This window comes from Peromyscus eremicus, chromosome 4 (genome assembly GCF_949786415.1).
Source record: "Peromyscus eremicus chromosome 4, PerEre_H2_v1, whole genome shotgun sequence".
Classification (NCBI taxonomy): Eukaryota; Metazoa; Chordata; class Mammalia; order Rodentia; family Cricetidae; genus Peromyscus; species Peromyscus eremicus.
This window is the reverse complement of record NC_081419.1, coordinates 20,928,991-20,944,609: the sequence shown is the minus strand read 5'-3', so window position 1 is coordinate 20,944,609 and position 15,619 is coordinate 20,928,991. Positions and strand designations below refer to the sequence as shown.

At 36.6% G+C, this 15,619-nt stretch overlaps 1 protein-coding gene across 1 annotated transcript in view; it reads left to right on the top strand.

The window, feature by feature from the left end:
• Nucleotides 1-15,619, top strand: part of Lrp1b (LDL receptor related protein 1B) — a 1,617,914-nt gene that overhangs the window by 976,089 nt on the left and 626,206 nt on the right. The window contains exons 30-31 of the mRNA XM_059258831.1: nucleotides 9,337-9,511; nucleotides 10,236-10,330. Coding sequence (XP_059114814.1) covers nucleotides 9,337-9,511; nucleotides 10,236-10,330 — 270 coding nt within the window. The remainder of the gene's footprint in view (nucleotides 1-9,336; nucleotides 9,512-10,235; nucleotides 10,331-15,619) is intronic.

Below are 15,619 nucleotides of genomic sequence, written 5' to 3'. Positions count from 1 at the left end.
TGGAATCCTGAACAAGTGAGTTCTAATAGCAGGGAAGAAATGTCTTGGAAACAGAATAGAAGAACTTTCCAATGAAAGTGAAGGAACAAAGACAAAAAACAAAAGCTTCCATCTGCCATGTGCTTTTTATATAATCTGCCACTAGAAAATGTGGCCCAGGATTAAGGTGGATCTTGCTACCTCAAAATATCCAAAAAAGAAAGTCATTCACAGGCCTGCCCACCTACTGAGATTTTAGTCAAGTTGACAACCAAGATTAGCCATCACAAAAATCAAATATATTTTTATTCTGAGAGAAAACGACCTTATAATTCATAGAAAGAGCTGGACAGCAAACAGCTTTATTCTCTGGTACCAATAATGCTTTTTTCTTGAGTCCCTTCTTGGGCCAGATTGTTTCCCATCATTCATATTGTCAGGCTTACTGATTGGGTATGATAAATAACCTAACATTAGTGTGACACAAAGGCCATCTCACTTATTCTCTGCACATCTAATATTACAAATGAATAATTTCCATTCTATAGATGAGAAAGCTCAAGGTCATAGAAACTGAACTGCTGCCTCAAAGGCATGGTGAAGAACTTTACAGAAAAAAGCTTACCCTTAGAACCACATTATTAGCACTCCTGTATCCTTCATTATGCTGCAATAACATGATTCAGGATTTCATTGCAAGTTACTGGAGCAGAATTTCATGAGCTCAAAGCACTATGCTTTTAAGGTGGTCCCAGAGCCCAGTCAGACCTCCCAAATGTGGACTGGTCAGAGGTATACTTTTCTTGCATAACAGTGTGCCTCTGAAAAATTTAGCACACTGCTGGTAGTTAACACAATAGGAATATTACAAAACATGAATGTACCTTCAAATTCCTAATGTAAGAAAGAATAATTGGGTTGATTGTGCTGGTTAGTTTTTGTCAGCTTAACACAAACCAAAGCCATCTAGGAAGGAGAACCTCAGCTGAAGAGTTGCAGCCAAAGGATTGTCCCATGAGAAAGTCTCTGGAGCACTTTTTATTAATGATTGATGTGCAATAACTCATCTGAATGTGGGCAGTGCAATCCTTGGGTGGATGGTCCTAGGTGGTATAAAAAAGTAAATTGAGCAAGCTATGGGGAGCAAATCAGTAAGCAGTGTTCTTCCATTGCCTCTGCTTCAGTTCTTGCCTTCATTTCCTGCCCTGACTTTCGTCAGTGATGGACTGTGCCCTAGGAAATGTAAGATGAAATAAACTCTTCCCTCCCCAAGTTGCTTTTGGACAGTTTTTTACCACAGCAGAAGAGAAGAAAATCAACTAGGACATGTTTTGTTTTGTTCATATTTTTTTCTAGAGTTCCTCCTTTTATTTTATTCTTTAATTTAACCCTCTAATGATGTACTTACTTTGAGGTTCATGTTGCTTTCCACTTTCATAGATAAGTGAAACCTACAGTCATCTTTGCCATTTTGGGGAATATTAGAGCTTCATTTATATCTGAGTTTGGTTTCACTGTTGACCACACAGGTTTGTTCTTTCTCTTCCATGTCCCTCCCTTTTATAAATAAAAGAACTTCATGAGTTGAAGAAAAAAGAAGTTTAGATTTAAGCACATGCTTATGTCTGACAGCATGTGCTTCCTATGGGCTCAGTATTGTCTGCAGATCCCCTGGTATTATCTTGGTGAAATGCACTATTGTCTTTCTCCTCCAAAATATTTTTGTTCATCTGAAATGTGAGCAAAGAGTTTTAGACACACAGTGGCAAGATTATGAGAGTCCACATCATTTTCAGGCAAATCTCATTTTTATTGGCAAAGAAGCTTTATGTGTCTGCTGTACTATTCTGCTGCCTCTGCCTTCATAGCACTAGTGGTATCAGTGAGTACTATCATGCTCATCTAAATATGTAATTCTCAATGAACTTTGAATCTAATGGAATGTATCTAGTAACTGTCCATTCATGTTTGAAACATCATTATATCAATTATTTTGTCAATGTGAAGCAAAGCTTTTCTCTATATATATTGCAAAGTATTAAATGTAATAATGGTTTGAAAATAATAATTATTCTAACAATTAGTACAGGAAGAATTAAGGTAATGAGAACAGGTCCACAATAACAGTGCTTTCTAGACTTTAGAAACATTGGAAAGCTTAGCTGTGGGACATCTGCTGCTTACGGATGACTGATCAGAATTTTCCATTTCTCATGTCCACCCAGAAAGTTTTTGTGGTGGAATAATAATATCTGTGATGCAAAAAAAAAAAAGAAAGAAAGAAAAGAAACCAAAACAACCATAATGATGCCAACAACTTCCACCCATTGAGAACTTTGCATACATAGATAAATCTGGTAAATGCCCATACTATCTATGCCTATTTTTCATATTTTCAATTAGAAAAATGAGTATGCAGTTTCATTCTAATGTGCAGGATTTTAAAGAAACTCTATAGCACTTTTTAGGTTCCACACCTCAGGCATTAGACTTATGAAATGCTCTGTACTCAAAGATTAAAAAGTTCAAGACATTTCACTAACTAAAGGGACATCACATGTGGCAGTATACCTCAATGTGACTAAATAACTACAATGTAAGGTTAAGAGTAATAAGGACTGTACCATGGGGAAGCCACTTAGACAACTGAATCACAGTTCACACTGATTTCTGACATGGAGTTATTGAGGTACTCACTGAGTCAGGAGGAAGTAAGGAGGCCTTGGGGAAAATGGGTTCCCAGTTGATGAATCCATAGGCATGAAGATCTAAAAACCTTCGGGAGACCCTGGTAAGAAAGTAGCTATACACCATAGAGACTTCATGTTGGATCATATCCCCCCAAGAGATTATAAAAAAGTAAGGGATTGTTTTGCTGTTTTTTTCTTTTTTCCTTAACAAAATGGGGGACCACAGGTAAGATTTAAAGGTGATATAGGTGAGCTAAACCCTTGGAAAGATATATCAAGTGGAGATTGCAATGATAGTGAAACTGAGAAATAATGGGCAAGGATAATATTAGAAATCTACAGAAATATTCTAAATTCAAAACAAAACTTGACCAAGTCTGGGATTTGGGTCTGTTGGTAGACTTGTTGACTAGCATGCATTAAGTCCTGGGTTTGATACTGAGTGTTTCGTGATGGTGTACATCTACCACTAAAGCGATAGAGACAGAAGGGTCAAGAGTTCAAGGCCAGCATTGTTTACCAAGACCCTTCCTCCAAATTCAAAAATAAGAACAAAAATTAGTCTGGAACCTTAGGTGTAAAGAAGGGGACAGAGTTTTGATATTGCACAGAAGTTACAATATGACAAAGGGTTAAGATGACAGATAATTGGACAGAGATTAGAGAAACTAGTGCAGAAGTGAGCAAGAAGAGGTATGGTGTTTCTTTTATTGAGTGGCATTTTATATATGTGTGGAGGTGTTTATATGTGTTGTATGTGTTTTTGCATTGTGAATACACACGCAGTTTAGTACACAGAGGTGTGCATGTATATGTAGAGGTCAGAGCTTAACATCTATAAAAAGAGGCTTTCCTCTATCCTGCCCCATCCCACAGCTATTTCCAAATAATCATTCAGAGGCTTGTATTAATTATAAATGTTTGGCCAGTAGCTCAGGCTTATTACTAACTAGCTCTTACACTTAAATTAACCCAGATTTCTTATCTATGCACTGCCACATGGTTTGTGACTTGTTATATCATTTTCTATACTTCTTGCTTCCTCAGCAGCAGGCTGGAATCTGCCCCAACTCCACCTTTCTTCATCTCTAGTCTTCAGTTTGATTGTATGGCCTAACCTTATTCTGCCTCATCATTAGAGAAACATCTTTATTTATTAACCAATGAGAGCAACATGTATTCATAGCTTACAGAAAGACTATCCCACAGCAAACATCAGAATTTCCCACTGTAGATCTGCAAACAGGGTCTCTCACTTGGAAAAAATCACTTGCTAATTGGGATTCTCTGGCTACCTAGCTTGGCCTGAAGACTTTCTGTCTCCACTACCCACATGCTAGGGGTACAGAAAGTATGCCAGCCCATTCTGCATTTAACTGGGTGCTCTGATCCAAACTCTGGTCCTCACAATTGCACATTAACTGAGCCATCTTTCTAGTGATAGATATGTTTTGCTGAGCAGAATATCCTCAAGTTCCCTCCATGTTCTAGCATACATCAGATTTGTGTCTGTTTCAAGACTGAACAGTATTTCACTGGATGTTTATAGTGCATCTTATTTATTTATTCATCTAGTAGTCAACATAGGTTGTTTCTAAATTTGACTATTTTCAAAATATCATTTTGAACATTATAATACAAAGTCCCTTTGAGAATTCATCTCTCCTTTACATGTATTAAAAATTAAAAAAAAAACTATGCATGTTTGCAGAGACCTAAAATCCCAGTCTTGGGAGATACAGGCAAGTAGATCAGATGTTCAAGATCAGTCTCAGCTACATAATGACTTTGAGGTCAGCTTGGGATGCATAAGATCCTTTCACACAAAATGAGAGTAAAATGGGGAATTCCTGAGTTGTATGATAACTCTTTTGTTTTGATTTGAGGTAGCACCATCCTGCTCCTTCACTTTCACATCCCTACTATCAGCACACAAAGGCACGAAGATTTTCCAATATTTGTTAATCTGCTGTTGTTTTTATATTTGTTTTAATTCTAAATATTAAAATTTATTTGAGCTGTTATATAACATGAAAATTTACATAATTCTATGGTACCTTGTGAAATCCTGATGCATATAGGATATAACACTTAAATCATGGTAAACTTATCAATCTTATGGGATGTATCACTTCTTAATGGTGGAAACACTCAAAAATTCTTCTAGTTTTTTTTAATGTGCAGTTCACTGCCGTTACCTATAGAAAACCTTCAGTGTTAAAGCACATAGAATTCATCATTTAAGACCTTTTGTTCTACTGATCAACCCTTCTGATGCCTTCTTCCACTTGCCACAGCCTCTGTTAACTGCCACTTAACTGTGACTCCAATGACATCATCCACTTTAAGATCTGAAAATGAATGAGAGCATGTGGTACTTGTCAGTCCAATACCTGGTTTATTTTACTTAGTGTAATAATCTCAAGTTCTATCAATTTTTATCGTCTTTGGCTAAATAGTATCCCATTATTCATAGGTACCATGTTTTCTCTTGTTGTAGTCACTTTTGTGCTTCCATTTCTTGGATCATATAAAGAATAGAGAATAAATATGAGACTTGAACTATGTCTTAAGATGCTGGTTCATTGATTTTGATTAGATACACAGTGATATGATTGCTGATTTTATTGTGGTTCTGTTTTTAAGCTTTGAGGAAATTCAAACTGCTTTGCACAGGGCTCTAATTGTTTACATTCTTACCATCAGTGGACAAAGGTTTTCTTTTCTACAAATTCTACTGTCTTTTTGATAACTGCCATTTTTATTAACTTACTTTTTATTTTCAATTTTTCATATGATATATTTAGATCATGTTCTTTACTCTCTCCCAACTCCTCCTATATCCTCCCACCTCCTACCTACCCAACTTAATGACAATTGTCATTTTTATTGGAGTGAGGATGTGTCTGATCATTCTTTTAATCATTTTTCCTTCATTTATGAATAGTATATTTGAGCACATTTTCAAATTCTTTTGAATATTCTTATATCATCTAAGGATAAATTTCTATTCGAGTCTTCTGTTCATTTTTGAATCAGCTTTTGTTATTGTTGTTCAGCTATAACTTAAGGATATTCAGCCAAGCACAGTATTCAAATTCACGGATTAATCTTCTCTTGGCTGTGCTAGTACAAGTCAACTCTTAGCTTCACCATGATATATATAATGATAACCCTCAAGTTCATCTGGTTGGCCTCTGTATTTGTTCACGTGTCTTGGCAATCACCCCTGCATCTTCTCACAGTACTCTCATTTTGTCTTTTATGGGATTTTGCCTTTTACTATTCCAGTGGGAGAAAAACCCCAATATTATCTCAATATGCTTGCTTCTCCTTTTATATGCTGCCCTTTGAAAGCATTGATTAAATACACTGGGTTACTCATTCTGTCTTCCCAGATCCAGCTTCTAGCTTTCCCCCTAGTTACTCTGGCTAACCTTTTTCTCTTTGTTTTCCAGTTCATCATGTTAACTGTGTCCAGCTGCTGTTTTTGATTATTCCACATACAGTGTTTGAATTTGAGGACTCTGGATTGATTTGCTCTTTAGCTTTGCTCTTACATTGTATCTATTTGGATATTTTACCATGTTCCTTTTTACTGTCACAATGGACTTCACCTATGGGAATATGAGAGCATTACTTAGGACATTTCTTCAACGAAAGACTAAAATTTGTTCTTGTTGTAGAAAAAATGAGGCTATTCTTGTCTCCAATCAATTTAAATCTCCCACCTGACAAGTGAATTTCTTGCCAATGCCTAAGAGTGTATTGCTCAAGGCATAAACCCTATGACGATATTCTGACACTTGCGTATATCTAAAGAAATGATAGAAAAATCTAGAGCAAAATGGTTTTTTTTTTTCAAAAATTCTTCTTTTTAAACAGGAATGATTTTCCCCACCTACTTAAAACTAATGATATATAAAATCTTTCTATTAATCCTATGGTCATTCTGTCTTGCTCTCACACTTATGAGTTACATTATACCAAGCTGCAAATATTCCACAAAAAATGATGATTCTTGTGTGGGGTTTGTCTTGATGATTACCACATTTCTAAAATCTCATTTACTTACCTTTATAGCTTTAGCTGGCATGCATTTGTGTGTGTGTGTGTGTGTGTGTGTGTGTGTGTGTGTGTGTGTGTGTGTATCTGTTTGTGTGTCTGTGTGTATATCTCTCTGTGTGTCTAACATACAGCCATTCATCCATCTGTCTTGTGATTTTGATACATTTGAAAATTAAAATTTATCATTCACCAGAGACTTTTGTGATAAGGAAGAACTTTGCAGAATATATCATTTGTGTTTAGTTCAAGAAAGTGAGTTTTCCCCAAACAGAGGAAAGCTGAACTTTCTGAGAAACTTGCTCAAAGGCGTTGTAGTGCCTTAATCAAAAAACAGATGTTAAGAGTCAAAATATATTGTTTCAATATTTTCATTAAAAAGAAGAAATATGCAGTGATTTTCTTTTAACTACTTTTCTTCACATCACTACTTTTCCTTCATGGACAGTTTTAGGGTCCTCTAAAACAATGAGTCATGGGTTTAGTTATGGGGAAAAAAAGACAAGTTTGATTTCACCTGTCAGGCTAGTAACGTAAAATGTCATCTGGGGCCGAAACAATCACAAAGATAGAAAGTTATGATTGAGGTTGTGTTGTGCTCAGACAAAAAACACCCTCAGCCTCAGGTGTTTTAGCCTTAACTTGAGTATTGTAGATAATTGATATGCCCTTATAATTCCAGATTATAGATGGAGTGTTTACTAAGTCACTGTAAATCTTTATGTTGAATGTATGCTGCACATGTCTGAGGAAATTTTCAACATATTAGAAATATATGTTGATAATATATGTAAGAGTTATGCTTTACAATTAAAGAGATGTATGCTCTCTAGTCCATATATTTGGTTCAATTAGTAAGTAATTTAAAATATTCTGAGAATCAGATTGATTTAAAAAGTATTTTATAAATATGTCTTCTAGTAAAACAATATTACATCCTCCAAAGGATTCTTAGAAATCCTTTATCTGTATGTTGCCTCAGGTTAAGATGAGTAAAGATGTTGCAAAAAAAAAAAAAAAAAAAAAAAAACAAAACCCTACATAACTGATACTGATAACAAAGAACCAGGGCCTCAGGGTTGGAGCCTGACCCCAAACCTCATTCTGTTAGCACTACCTCTCTGAAGCAGGTGAGCTCCAGAGGGTGGGACAGGAGGAAATGTACCCTGAGAGAGAAGGAAAGTCTAATTGTAAAAAAAAGTATTATTTTTGTCTCAACAACAACAAGAAGAACAAAATAAAAAGTATGCAATTGTGCTCTAACGTAAGCCCACATTCAGAAGGTAGAGGTTTACCAGGGACAGGAGGGAGCCCTACACAGGGGAGGGGCTGAGGATGTGAGACTGGAGCCAGCACTGTGAGGGCCAGGCAGACTGAAGAAAGGCTTCCTGACCTTGCAAGTATAGTAGCCAGGCCCCACCCACCTCTGTGCTCCACAGCCCCCGCACAATCACTGGACTCCCGGTCCTCTTCTGCTTTGTTAGCAAGTTTTGTATGTCTGGAGTTTTCTACTTTAATTGACTTTTCCCATTTTAAAAAAAAATCTAGTTTGCTCGCTTACACTGAGTGGGAAGATGTATTGATTCCATTGAAGTGAAGTAGCAGCTGCTTTGACTGGTCAAGTAAGACAGGAAGCTCATGCCTGAGGACCACCTGAACCCTCAGTACCTCCACCCTTCCCACATCTCACTGACCAGTCTGTCTTTACACGTGTCCACTGTAAGGTCAAGGAGCTGGTGACTAAAGAACCCTGGCAGTACTAAATACTAGAAAATAAAGAGAAAAAAGAGACAAGTCCAGGGATAAGCTCTCAAATGACATGGGTAATTACTAAAACAGTCTTACTATACATTACTAATCTCCATGATTTGGAGTAGTTCACTTTAGTATGTTTCTCTTTCTAAAATGCCCCTGGGTGTTTAAAACACATCCCCATGCTTGTTTTTCAAGATGCCCAACTCAGTAATCAAAGAAAAACAGTGCAGAGGCCCTATTTAGTGGCACTAACTCTATACTTAATTAGGTTTCAGTCATTACTCCAGAGTCAACATTTGGAGGAATGTTAAAATGCCTTTAGTTTTGTTCTCATATTCCATTAAATTCCTGATAATTGTCTGTGTTGAAAGGTGTTCAAGTCTGCTGGTTTGGGGAAGGTTGAATTATTTTATTTCGCATAAGTAACAAATCAGCACTTAAAACATTGAACAGCTCATTTGTTAATGACACACAGTACTCTCTCCTAACCAGACCTGTGTGGTACCAACTGCAGAAGCTATTATTCTCACTCAGATCATGGTCACTTCTTCCCACAAGACCAGTGTCTACCGGAGTCTGTTCTGAAGGCTGACTGGTGAATCATTGACTGTTACTCTAATTTTGTTGATAATTGTTGCTTCAGGTTTCCTAATGCCTCAGCAGTTAGACATTAATGATTATGCACACCTAAGAAGTGTTGATAAGGGAATGAGATTGCAATCTTGTACAATTTTAGCTGACAAATTAAAGTGTAAATTAGGTTTTCCCTTAGACAGAGCATAACTTACCTGAGCCAAGTGTATGTGAACCTTCGGTCACTCTCCATTTTCTTTATCCTGTTTTGCAGATATTCAGAGCATCAGAGGGTTAGCAGTGGACTGGGTTTCACGTAATTTATACTGGATTAGCTCAGAATTTGATGAAACACAAATTAACGTGGCTAGGCTGGATGGCTCTTTGAAAACCTCAATTATCCATGGAATCGATAAGCCACAGTGCCTGGCAGCTCACCCAATCAGGGGGTAAAGTATGATTTAATTTTTTTTTTTTTTTTACATTTTGTACTTTATTTCAGATTTTACAGAAAATGATTGTTTAATTCAGATGATACAGGTATTGAGGATCCAGTCAAAATGTAAATGTGAGTATGGAAATTGTTATAGAGATTCAGAGTTCTGGTGAGAGATTTTTATCTAAATGAAATGCAATTTAGAAGTTCTCATTAGTGTGTATTTCTAGGGAATGAGAGTTTAGAACAAAAAGTTGTGGAGGAAAAGCAATTTCATTGGAATGGTGGTTGTGAATGCTTCCTTACTGCTTGGTCACTGCAAAGTCACCCTGCTCTTGTCTCTGGTGACTTCAGGAGCCTGTGTGATACCAAAGTTTTCAGGAGGAACAGATGAAATGAGTTTATTCCCATCTACAGATTCTAATTCCTTCTCAGCCAAGAGGATTCAGTTTTGATGAAGGACAAAATGAAAGTAGTTTGTTGTAGTCTTAGTTAAACATCAGATTTGGATGGAGAAGGAAAATGAGAATAAGATAAAATTCTTTCAAAGAAAGGAAAATGGCAGAAGAGATGCTTTCCTCCTAGGAAAATGCACAGGGGCCCAACACTTTTAGGCCTTTTGAAAAAAGAATTAATTCTATGCCCAGAATACGTTTTCTTACTTTATTCTTTGCCATATGCTACTTTTCAATAAATGGATCTGCATGTAATATTTAATCTATATCTTTTGAATTAAGGAAACTGTACTGGACAGATGGAAATACAATAAACATGGCAAATATGGATGGAAGTAATATCAAGATTCTCTTTCAGAACCAAAAAGAGCCAGTTGGTAAGTTTTTTTTTTTAATATTAATAGTGACAGGTTTAATGTGATACACCTGCATGACTTTAAACACTGAAAAGATTACAGATTAATAACATAAATTAGATCGAGTTGATTGGTTCTATAGAACTGGTTTTCTCTATATGAGGTGCCTTTTGTGTGTGTGTTGGGGGGGGAGAGGGGCTGCTATTAAACTTCCTTAGCACACAGCCTGCCTGAGCATCTGTGTGGCAGATTCCTGTGTGCATATTATGACATTTGCTTGCTTCCACGTGCTCCCCTGCCTTCCCAACTCTGCCACTCTCCTCCTTGTGTTTTCCTGTATCCTGTTGGAGTACCCTTCCCCTCTTATCCTAGCTAGGGTTCTAATACTGCACTGAAAACCAGAACCATAAGCAACTTGTGGAGAAAAGGGGTTATTTCACTTCCACTTCCACATCACAGTCCATCATCAAAGGAAGTCAGAGAGGGAAATCAAGACCAGAAGCTGGAGATAGGAACCAACCAATGCAGAGGCCATGGATGGGTGTTTTTATTGGTTTGCTCAATACAGCTTGCTCAGCCTACTGTCTTCTACACCCCAGGACCACCTGCTCAGGAGTGGCGCCACCCATAATTGGCCGGGGCCTCCCATATCAATTACTAGTTAAGAAAACACACTATTGGCTTGCCCACAGGCCAATCTGGTGGGGGCATTTTCTCAATCGAGGTTCTCTCTTCTCAGATGGCTCTAGCCTGTGTCAAGTTGACAAAACTTAGCTGGAACACCTTTCTCTAGACCAATTCCTTTCTTCTCATGGATCCCTTTCCACTTTTATGTCATACTCAGATGAGGATATTTAAATACAGATACATGTATGGACGAAAATGTAGTGTTTATCTTGTGAGTCTGGCCTGTTTTACTTTAAATAATAATCTTAGGTTCCATCTTTTTCCCCTGCAGATGCCATGATCATATTCTGCATAAAGCCATAAAGACTGAATAAAATTCTGTTCTATTTATGTGTCACATTTGTTTTTATCAGTTTTTCTGTTGAACCTCTAACCACATTCCCTGTCTTGATATTTCTATGTAATGTAAGCTATTTATAACTACAGATATGCAAGTATTGCTGTGTTATGCTGACTTAAAGTCCTTCAGGTACATGCCCAGGATTGATGGAGCTGAATCATACAATAACACTATTCTTGATTTTTTTTAATTTAAATATTATTTATTTTGTCTGTGTACCTGCATACGTTTCATGTGTGAGGGTATATATATATATGTGTGTGTGAGAAAATGTGTGCATATAAATGTGGAGGTCAGAGGTCAGCCTCAGCTTTAGAAACTGTCCACTTTGTGTCTGAGGCTAGGACCCAAGGCTTCTGTGGATACTAGGCTTGGATGTTCAAGAAGCCCCTAGGCTCTTCCTCAGCTCTGAGATTACATGTGGACACCAGCACACTTGGCTTTTTACATGGGTGCTGGGTACTCAAGTCAGGTCTCAATGTTTATGTGGCAAGCACTTTACTGGCTGAGCTACCTCCCCAGCTCCTAAAGGAATTCTAATTTACGTTTCTTCCATGGTTAAGGGCGTTGGATATTTTTTCCCACTGTTTGTTGGTAGTTTCGATTTCTTCTCCTGAGAATCATCAATTCAATTTATTGGGCCATGTATTGACTAGTTATTTTGGCTTTTTGGATGTTTAATTTTTGAAGTTATTCACATTTTCTGTATAGTAACCTTCTGTCCAGTGTGTGATTGGCACAATTTTTCTCCCAATGTCTCACTGTCTCTTCACTCTGACAGTTGTTTCCTTTGTCATGAAAGAGCTTTCTAATATCATCAATCCTATTTTCTATATCATCAGTCCTATTATTTCCAATATCATCAATCCTATTTTCAATATCATCAATCCTATTTCTAATATCATCAGTCCCATTATTTCCAATATCATCAATCCTATTTCCAATATCATCAATTCTATTTGTCAATTCTCAAGGATATTTCCCTTTCAGAAGGTCCTTGTCCAGACCTATACTTGATGTTTTATTTACATTTCCTTTGAGAAGTTTCAGAATTCTAGATATTGTGTTAATATCTTTGATGCATGTTGAGTTCACTTTGTACAGTGTAGAGATACAGATTTGCTACCAGTCTTTTGTATGTGACTGTCTGGTTGCAACACTTGTTGAAAAGACTTTTTGCTTCCCAGTGCATGCTGTATGTGAAATATGTTTCAACACAAGAAAGGTCCTCGTGACTTCACCAAAAATAACTCATAAACTTATAATATAACTTTAGCAAAATAGGAGGATACAAAAATCAACATATAACATTCAGTAGCTTAGTAGAAAGTTTTTGCTTAGCATGTGGTAGGCAAACCTAACACAAGCTACAAGGGGATTCAACATGACAAAGAAGAAAGGAACTGAAAAAGACAGAAAGGTGGATGGATTTTCCATATTTAGGGAGTGATCGATAATATAAAACTAAATTTATTCTAGAAGTTATCTACATATGTAATATAATCCCCATCAAAATTCCAATTACACTCTTCATGGGACTAAAAAAGTTAATCTGTAAATTTGCATGGAAGCATACAAAATCCAAAATAGCCAAAGCAATACTAGAAAAAGCTAGACATTTCACTGTGCCCAATCCCAAACTACAGCATAGACCTACAATAACAAACCTGCACAGTGCTGACACAAAATCCAATATGTAGATCAATGGAAGAGAATAGAGATGTATAAATAAGCCTACTAAATTCTTTTTTAGTAATTTTAGTAATTTTCTACTAAATGCTCTTTGTTTGGGTCTAGGATCCTATTTAGCATAAGAGCTAATTAGTAAGAGAAAATTCTAAAAGTTTGGCTAAATTCACATGAACATGAGGGTTTTCAGGTAATTGTGAAGTCCAAAGAAGTGTCCAAGCATGATACTTGCCCTTAGACAAAGAACAGCTAATGCAGACGGAATGTGCAACAGGGGAAATCCGTGCCATGGCCGTGCTTTGCAGAGGTGTTTCTAACAGATATGTGCAGATGGGATTTATGAGACAGAAGGCAACTACTACTTCAGTGTTTATTTATTCAGATTCACTGTAACCAAGTTTCCACTTTGTAGTGGTCAGATTTATCCCACCTTGATCCGTGAAGGATAAGTGCCATCAAACACTGTGTACGGAAGACTGGCTGCACAGGGACAGAGTAGGTCAGTGATCCAAATAAAGAAAACCAGAATTCCTCAGATGATTCTAACTAGAAATAATTGGTATGTCAATTCATCATATTTTCTCTGAACTACTTCAGAGGCAAGGAGGGAAGATATTTGTCATCGAGACAGAAAAACAAGTCCTTTTAATCTGAAAATTTTTGCATCATTATAAACACTTGATTTGTTAAAAACAGAACAGTGCTGACATTCTTGAGCTGTTCCTATAAAACATTTTTGAAATCTCAAAAAATTATTTTAAGAGAGAGTATGTAACAGGTATCTCTGTGTACTAATATAGTTTCTTTACCTCCGTGTTTCTTTTCTCGCATTTTTATATCTCTGTGAGGCATGAATTATAACATTTGTTTCTAATTTCATAGTACCTCTTCAAAAAGACATAATAACTTGACTTTGCTTTTATATTAAGTATGAAAGTTATAAAATGTACAATAGAAAACCATTGTTTGATTTTGAGATGTATATAGAATATTTTTAAGATGAAAAAATTATTATAACCTTTTCGTCAATAGTTTCTTCATTTTAAGAATATTGAAATACACTGACTTGGCTTATCTTATTCTCGATAGTAGTAACTTATAATAGGTGCAGTTCCACAAAGGTTTAAAATAATGCCTTTTGTGTAGCCTAAAACAAACTTTTTGGTGTAAACAATGTAGTTCCTAGCTCTCTTCTTTGTATTACTTGTTTTGAGAATTTTGCATAGTTGAAATTCAGGCGAGTGTTAGAAATCTGGGGCAGACTGAAATGCAAATCCTCTGTGAAGAAGGCAGAGCAGAGGATGGATGGAGGAGGTTCAGTTGCAGTTTGTCAGAGGCCACCCAGAAGGTGCAGGACTGAGAGCTATGATGAGAAATCAGTTCTTTACACTGTAATGTGGGAATCATAGGTTACACCAAAATATTAATGTATATGCTTGTTTCAGTATTGGAGACTTTGCCTTAGCCAGACCCCTACTGAAATATTAAAGTAAAAACTCCACAAAAGCTTGCATGTTATAAAGGACATTTATCTGGAAGGAGGGATGGGGAAGGGTGAGAGAAAAAGGGCAAGTGGGGGAGTTGAACAAGGGAGGGTGACTGAGAGGGTGATTCGGGGAGAGGGAGAGTTTCTATTTGCACTTTGCATTGGCTTCATGTGATGCTGTGTACTGAATGCTACTTTCACTGTGGTGACAAATGCTGGATACCTGCTCCCTTTCAGTTGTTTTTGTCTCCAACAATTGCTTCAAAATAAGATTTTAAAACAACACTTTTGTAAAATGTTAAGCTGTTGTACTCCTCTGCCTGAGCTTTTCTCTAGCTGTCTATCATGAGAAACATGTCCGAGCTGATGCGTCACAAACGTCCTCCATCCATAACTACCCATGAAAACTGAGTAGCTTGAGTCTTTCAGCATCTAAGCACAGGAACAAAAAGGAGGTTTAGAAACCCAGAACCTACAAACCATTTTAAAATCTTTCATATTTCCAAAGAATATTCGTGATGCAGCATTTGGGGGTAGAGTGTTTGAGATGATGTGTAGGGAGCCGAACAAATCTGTGTTTATCATTCTACTTTGACAATCATTGACAATCTGTATGATTACTGAATTTCTTACTTTTTTAGGAAATTGTTCCAATTCCTATAAAATGGAGATACTGGTACATAATCTGTGATCATGTGGAGCTACAGGTTCCCTGGATAGCATTTCACGTTCCAGTAATATGTTCCATACTTAGTGCTCCAGGACATTCATACACTTGTTCTGGGATATTAAATCATTGCTTTTCATAGTATAAAACTGTGAAATAGCATAATTTTCTAACAAAACAATATAAATAAATACATATAGTCTGTTAATTGCTAAAATCAATGAGATGCAAATCAAACCTGGTAAAACCTTCTTAGTATACAATTCTGGATGATAAGCCTGGATGTGTTATTCACCCTGTAGAATGTCACCTCCTACAAATGTGACCAAAATGACTCTGCTTTTTAAAGCATCTGAGTTTTGTTTTGTTTTGCTTTTTAGTGTCATAGAAAATACAATTTATCTTAGTGATAGTAATGCATCAGAGGAGAGAAGGAAAGGT